General features: G+C 47.9%; 3 protein-coding genes; all 3 read left to right on the forward strand.

Annotated features, from left to right (window-relative positions):
* Positions 1–224: 224 nt before the first annotated feature.
* On the forward strand, positions 225–2481 carry GSTUM_00007938001 (uncharacterized protein; the record flags this gene model as incomplete). Its single annotated transcript, XM_002839746.1, has 8 exons — positions 225–544; positions 596–650; positions 710–1136; positions 1184–1239; positions 1296–1522; positions 1581–1649; positions 1707–2212; positions 2270–2481. 8 exons carry the CDS (start codon positions 225–227, stop codon positions 2479–2481), a joined length of 1872 nt encoding a protein of 623 aa, XP_002839792.1.
* Positions 2482–3189: 708 nt separating this feature from the next.
* On the forward strand, positions 3190–4156 carry GSTUM_00007939001 (uncharacterized protein). XM_002839747.2 has 3 exons: positions 3190–3421; positions 3541–3936; positions 3999–4156. Exons 1-3 carry the CDS (start codon positions 3227–3229, stop codon positions 4014–4016), a joined length of 609 nt encoding a protein of 202 aa, XP_002839793.1. The 5' UTR covers positions 3190–3226; the 3' UTR covers positions 4017–4156.
* Positions 4157–4318: 162 nt separating this feature from the next.
* Positions 4319–5435, forward strand: GSTUM_00007940001 (uncharacterized protein; the record flags this gene model as incomplete). XM_002839748.2 has 3 exons in its annotated part: positions 4319–4526; positions 4597–5096; positions 5166–5435. Exons 1-3 carry the CDS (start codon positions 4361–4363, stop codon positions 5433–5435), a joined length of 936 nt encoding a protein of 311 aa, XP_002839794.1. The 5' UTR covers positions 4319–4360.
* Positions 5436–6847: the final 1412 nt, after the last annotated feature.

Genomic DNA, 6847 nt, shown 5'->3' on the forward strand with positions numbered 1-6847 from the left:
AACGTCAATAGGTCGATTGACGTCGACTTTGTCCTCCCGCTAATGCGTGCCCTCCGATGTATGGGGTGGGAATTAGGTGGTTATTAGTCGGAATTGGGTTACCTAGCGAGTGCGTGATGTATGATATTGCTACTGTATTTAAGATTCGGCGGTCCGGGCTCCCCGAAAATTGGAAATCCGAGAGCCTCCTCTATCGCTAGCGACATTCCAAAGTTCCAGCAGATATGAACGCTCCTCGGGATCCCCATGAAGCGCCTCTTCCAGGAACAGATGCCACAGCTGTTGAGCCAATAGCCAAACGTGCTGAGATGGTGGTGGGCCGCACCGCTTCAGCACATGCTGCCCGTGAGAAGCAGTCAGTCAACTCAAACGATCTTGAAACTGGCGCCGGTGGGTTTGCTGATGACTCAGGGGGAGTAATCTTGAGAAGAGAGGAGCTACCTAGAGGTGGGTTGGCGGACGACGAAATTGAACCAACACCGGAGGAGTTGGCTACGCTCAGAAGGGTGTCGGATTCTCTCCCAATCTCCGCATATTATGTCGTGTAAGTTTATCGAAACCTTTTCAGTATTTTCTGGTCTAACAATATCGGCAGAGTTGTCGAACTCTGCGAACGGTTCTCTTATTATGGTTGCAATGCACCTCTACAGGTATGGATTGTGAAAATTCTGTACAGAATCGATTCCAGAGAAAGACTGAAGTGCCTTAGAATTATATATCATACCCCAAGGAAGGTAATAAGAAGAATGGTCAGCCTGGCGCACTCGGTCTCGGCCAGCAAGGGGCCACAGCTCTCACAAATTTCTTCCATTTCTGGGCATACCTTACGCCAATTGTGGGCGCTGTTATTGCCGACCAATATCTTGGTCGCTATCGGACCATTTGTTATGGATGTGGCCTTTACATCGCGGGATTATTTCTCCTATTCATGACCGCACTGCCGGCCTCGATTAACGGAAACCATGCACTAGGAGGGTTGATACCTTCACTGATTATCATTGGAACAGCGACTGGTATTATCAAGAGCAATGTCAGCCCTTTGACGGTGGAGCAATATCGCAAGACGAGAAGATTTGTGAAGACATTGGAGACGGGAGAGAAGGTTATTGTTGATCCGGTTGTGACAGCCCAGACGAGTGAGGATCTCTCAGAAATGGCAAGGAGATAAGGCTGACCTTAACAGTTTTCAACTGGTTTTATTGGGCCATTAATGTTGGAGCATTGTCTCCATTGGCAACAGTGAGTTTCTCCGCATAATTTTTTATCCGTCATCGTCTCCTGACAACGTCTATTAGGTATTTTCAGAGAAGAAAGTGGGATTCTGGTTTGCGTACCTACTCCCATTTCTGATGTTCTTTGTTGGCGTTGGCGCCCTTGTCGCCGGGAGAAACAAGTACATCCGCCGCCCACCAGAGGGGTCGGTACTTCCCAACGCTTTCCGTGTCGTCAGTATCGGAATCAGATACCGGAGTTTGGAGGCCGCAAAACCGTCCAACCTGGAAGCAAAGGGCTTACTTCACAAGTTAGAGCCTTCAGCATTTGTTTCCCCTCAAAGCAGATCTAATATACTACGCAATTAGGTACAATGTGAGGTGGACTGATCATTTTGTTGACGAGGTTCGCCGTGGGTTAGTTGCTTGCAAGGTTTTGTATGTGAACTCGATCCCACTATTTTCTGAGTGTTAAAACTCACATAATGTTACCAGCGTCGCCTACCCATTCTATTCGATCTGCGCCAACCAGGGCTCCAATAACCTTGTATCCCAAGCAGGTGCAATGAAGCTTGGTGGCACGCCTAACGATCTCATCTCCAAGCTTAACCCCTTAACCCTGATCATCTTCGTCCCAATATTCGATCGTGTGGTGTTCCCAATGCTCCGCAGAGCTGGTATCCACTTCCGCCCAATCACCCGCATCACTCTTGGTTTCTTTATCCAATCCTTGTCTATCGTCTATATCACTGTCCTCCAGCATTACATCTATAAGAGCCCGCCGAATTCCATCAATGTGTGGATTCAGGGTCCCTGTTATGTTCTCGGCGCTATATCCGAGATATTCACATATATCACGGCGCTCGAATATGCATTCACACACGCACCGGCAAGTATGAAGAGTGTTGTTACATCTGTATATTTTTTCCACAATGCCATCGCTGCCGTTATAGGAATTTCTCTTACCCCAGTAAACAAAGATCCGGAGATTCTATGGACTTGTAGGTTTCATTGAATCTCCGCCGCTTGGATTTGGTATGTGGCTGACAGCTTCGCAGATGCTTCGGTGGCAAGCGGTGCCGCAGTTGCTGGTATTATATTCTGGTTTTCGTTCAGACACCTGAATGAACAGGAGGACGAGATGATGGATCTCGAATCCAAGGACATTGGACGCGGTTCGAACGGTATCTCGAGTGCTGCACAAGGAGATTGTACTGGCTCGACCTTTCTGGGGGAAGCCAATATCCGGGGCCCTACAAAGAAAGATTGAAGAGGTATGATAGGAAAGAGATTATTTTCCGTGATATATGAAAACCCAAAAAGAATTTTTTTGCCCCGGATACATTTGCAATGACACCCCGGAACCACCCTGTAGGGATAAAAGGGTTTCCATTAAGCCAGGGGTGTCTCTTGTGCCCAGTGCTACCAAGGCTCGAGGCTGTTAGAGACCTGGAGTCGAGTGATGGTACATGAGACATTTAGTAGCGACAATGTACTAGTACATACCGATATTAATGCGAACCCTCCAAACAGAGCTCATGGCATGGCAGGAGTGAGTAGAAAACCTCCACGGAAGTGTTGTTTAAGCTTGGGTTTGCTACTTCCAAGTATAGTACGAGTGCTCCTGTAGCTTAGTTGGGGTTTCGGTTTCACGCTGGACGGGCCGCCGCAGGGTTCTTTGGGTATAATGGTTCGAAAGAAAAGTACAATGTGGTGTCGTAGGCTCAGGTGTTTAGACAAGAAGGGTCACTTTAGCTCTTGTAGAATTGGGTGATTTTACAATTTTGGGTCATAAAGTCGACCCTTTTTCTTGAGGAATTCCTTTACACTTTTAGTGCCAAGACAAGGGTCTAGCCCTAAACCCCCATTACAGCCATGCTTCATCTCCCAGGCTCTCAACCCCTTTCCAGCCTCGCCAAGCTTCTCGAATCCACCTGGCATTTCCATTTTCCAGCCTAAGAGCATCCACCTTCGTTCTCAGCCAACTCTACGTACTACAACCCAACACCTCTGCAATGCGTTTGACCATTTCCACTTTGGTATCGATCTTAGCTTCGGCTGCAGCTGTTACTGCGCATAACATCCAGTTACACGCCCACAGCAGAGAATGCTTTCACGAGACGCTACACCGAGATGACCGGATGACCGTAACCTTTCAAGTCGGCGATCGGGAATTTGGCGGAGCCGGGAATTTGGATATCGATTTCTGGGTAAGTTTATCTTCTCACACGGCTTGATCTGGAAGGGAAAGGGGAGCAGAGTATTGTCTCCCCCCTCTTTTTACCATGGCGGGTTCGCGGGAATAATAAGGAACTAATCAAATCAATAGATTCAAGATCCCTCCGGTACTCTGAAGGTTAGCGAGCATGCGGTCTCAGCCGGTGACCATTCATTCGAGGCACATCTTGATGGCAGATATATCTACTGCTTCTCCAACGAGAATAGCAGCGTCGGTTCAAAGGAGGTTTCATTCAACGTTCACGGCATCGTCTACGTACCGGAGGAGCCCGAGTCTTCAGATCCCCTGGAACGCGAGGTCAGGAGCTTGGGAGAGATGTTGAACCAGGTCAAGGATGAGCAGGAGTATATTGTTGTCCGGGAACGCGTGCACAGAAACACCGCTGAGAGCACGAACTCGAGAGTTAAGTGGTGGAGTATTTTCCAGTTGGGTGTTGTTGGCGGAAATGGTGTTTTCCAAGTGTGGTACCTGAAGCGATTCTTCGAGGTAGGTCCTGGTGCTTTTATGTAATGGCTTGGGGTGGGGGGGTCATGCTGATGATTGAGTAGGTGAAGAGAGTCGTTTAAGTTTGTAGTCTCTTTAGGTCTTTAAATTGGTTGGAAGGATGCAGATTATTGCCTTTTTTTTTATTTTTAATTTTTATTATGATATTCTGTAAACGAAATAATGGGATTGTTGGAGCTCAGAATGAACACATTGGCTAGAACTTTTTTTTCAGGGTCTGAATCTCTTGGCGGAGGATGCCCTAGTCCTGACTAGGATTATCAGATGGTACAGTCTCGTAATCAGATGGCGGGGCGACTTGTTGAGCCTCGCACCTCTCTCGATGCCCTCCGTTCACATTGGCTCACCTTAAACTAGCATTCTACTTCCAAATTCCCAGCAAACACCCCGGAAAGTAGCCCAAAGAATGGCCACCGCAGACCCTGTCCCCGCCCTCCGCAAGGTCCTCGGTGATGACAATCAGGAAAATCTTGCCCTTCGATTCCGTGCCCTCTTTTCACTCAAGCACCTCGCTCGCAACGGTAGCAAACCAGCGATAGAAGCAATCGCAAACGCCTTCAGCAGCAAATCCGGTTCGTTCTCCCTCATGCTTTTCTACCCTTACTCCCCTTTCAATGCTGGCTTACCCCCCCCCCCAAACAGCCCTCCTAAAACATGAGCTCGCCTATTGTCTCGGCCAATCAGCGGATTCTTACGCCGCACAGTTTCTACAGTCCATCTTAGACACCAAATCCGAAGACCCAATGGTCCGCCATGAGGCAGCTGAAGCCCTGGGTGCCCTCGCACATGCTGAGTCACTCCCACTACTGGAAAAATACTTGAACGATCCGGAGGAGGTAGTACGGCAGACTTGCGAACTTTCAATCGCAAGAATTAACTGGGTATCTTCGCAGAAGGACGGGGAGGGAGGTAGCAAGGACGGCAGTGGTCAGGAAGGGGGTTTATTTGCGGGAGTGGTCGATCCAGCGCCACCAGCAGGGGGCGGTAACGTGGAGGAATTGCAAAGGACATTGAACGACCAGGGGACGGACCTGTTCGAGCGATATAGAGTTATGTTCCGGTTGAGGGATATCGGGTCCAAAGAGGCTGTTGATGCACTGGCGAGTGGGTTTGGAGATCCGAGTGCTTTATTTAGGCATGAGGTTTGTTACTACTACTCTTCTCTTTTCATCTGTTCTCCCGTGATCGGCCAAGCTGATGAAGTGGAATAGATCGCATTCGTATTCGGCCAATTATCAGATCCACACAGTATCCCGGCCCTGATCAAAGTCGCCGGAAATAAAGAAGAAGCACCAATGGTCAGGCACGAGGCTGTTGAAGCGCTAGGAAGCATCGCGGACGAAAGTGTCGACGCGCTATTGAAGGAGTATGCTAAAGACGTCGAAGAGGTAGTCAGGGATAGTGCTGTCGTAGCATTAGATATGGCAGAGTTCGAAAGGAGTGGTGGTTTCGAGTACGCACTCATTCCCGGCGCTGCTTAAAATATGATCTGAGAGGTGAAAGTGTCTGCTGAGAGCGGGGGGAAGAGGGGTTTGTCTGTTACTCCATGTTTTTGTCGTTTTTATGCCGGGTTATTTCATGATAGAAAAAACGATATCAGGCTTGGCTGGGAGTAATAGATTGTCCAGTAATTTTCTTCCGTTCTGGTGTTTGTGGATATCGATGTTGGTGTTGAGATGCTTGTGCATACACTAGTCACGCGCAACCGGACTGATTCAAGATTCCACTTGAAGAGAGAAGTTGTGCCCTTGATTCCGAATTGGCGTGTAGGGGAGTAAATCATTAATAAAATCTACAATTCCTACGACCTCCACCATCCTCAGCTCCCCACAGCTTGTGCGAGTGGAGTATTCGCGGTACAGCCGCGTCCGCAAAGTTCCCCTACGCTTCCGAGCTAGCCAGCCCTCGGGGACGGTCCGCTACCGCTCTCTTTTTTTTAATTTCCAGTAGAACAAATTGTGGTAAAAGTTTACAAAGCTCCCAGAGGCACGCCTAAACACAGTTATCTGAGTGGCTCTTGCTTTTCTGTTAATTATTGTCAATAGGTATTACTCTTGAGGTACACAGGTACGAGGAAGGAAAGGGTGTGAGTGCTTTACTGACGCAGCTGTACTCGGGGGTAAGCATAAATCGGGCGCACTTCCTAATTGGGGGGAGTAGTTATATGAGAACTAAAACAGAATATGAAGGTCGAGTGATATACAATGACTACGGTCACTGGCCAGCAACAGTCAGGCACACTTCTTAATGTGGTATGGTATGTTATGAGTGATATCTTGTGCTCACAGTCATGTTTAATACATGTGCATTCATAAACATTAAAGAAACATGATTTATCGGCTACAAACTAATATGCCATTGGTCCCCCCTCAGCGTCAATCATCACCTGCAGCTAGGGAGGCATAGTATCTATCAATCCGATAAGCCATTCACTAGGAATCTCCTGCCAAACAATATTCAAAGCCTACTTTAAGGCAGGAATAAGATCAATTCTTCTCCATGTCATTCTAAGCTCTGACTCCATATCTAGCTGTTAGAAATACCAAGATCTGATACCTAGGAACCACCCTAAGTAGGGTAACTCCACTTGGAATCGGAATTTCTGGTCTCCAACACCCTGCTCTGGTCCCCTTAGGGGGCCGGCATGTTATCATACATATCAATCTCAGTTGCGTCCTGTGACTATAGTGCTACAGAATTGAAGGTGTTAGAGTAACACCGTATATGTCGCTGCTATCTATCGGACTAGATTCTGGTCACAGGATATATGAGAGGGGACCTTTGGTTAGATCTGGGAAGTGGAATGGAGTAGATCCCTTAACTTCTCAGAGAGTTACTAGGCTTTGAAGATGTGATGTCTTTGGCATGGGCTGTAGGTGACAGGACGTTTCCA

This window comes from Tuber melanosporum (genome assembly GCF_000151645.1).
Source record: "Tuber melanosporum whole genome shotgun sequence assembly, scaffold_40, strain Mel28".
Classification (NCBI taxonomy): Eukaryota; Fungi; Ascomycota; class Pezizomycetes; order Pezizales; family Tuberaceae; genus Tuber; species Tuber melanosporum.

Coding starts and splice junctions, on each gene's coding strand:
- GSTUM_00007939001 (XM_002839747.2), top strand. CDS start 3,227: ATGCGTTTGACCATTTCCACTTTGGTATCGATCTTAGCTTCGGCTGCA. Junction 3,422..3,540: donor ATTTGGATATCGATTTCTGG/GTAAGTTTATCT, acceptor TCAAATCAATAG/ATTCAAGATCCCTCCGGTAC.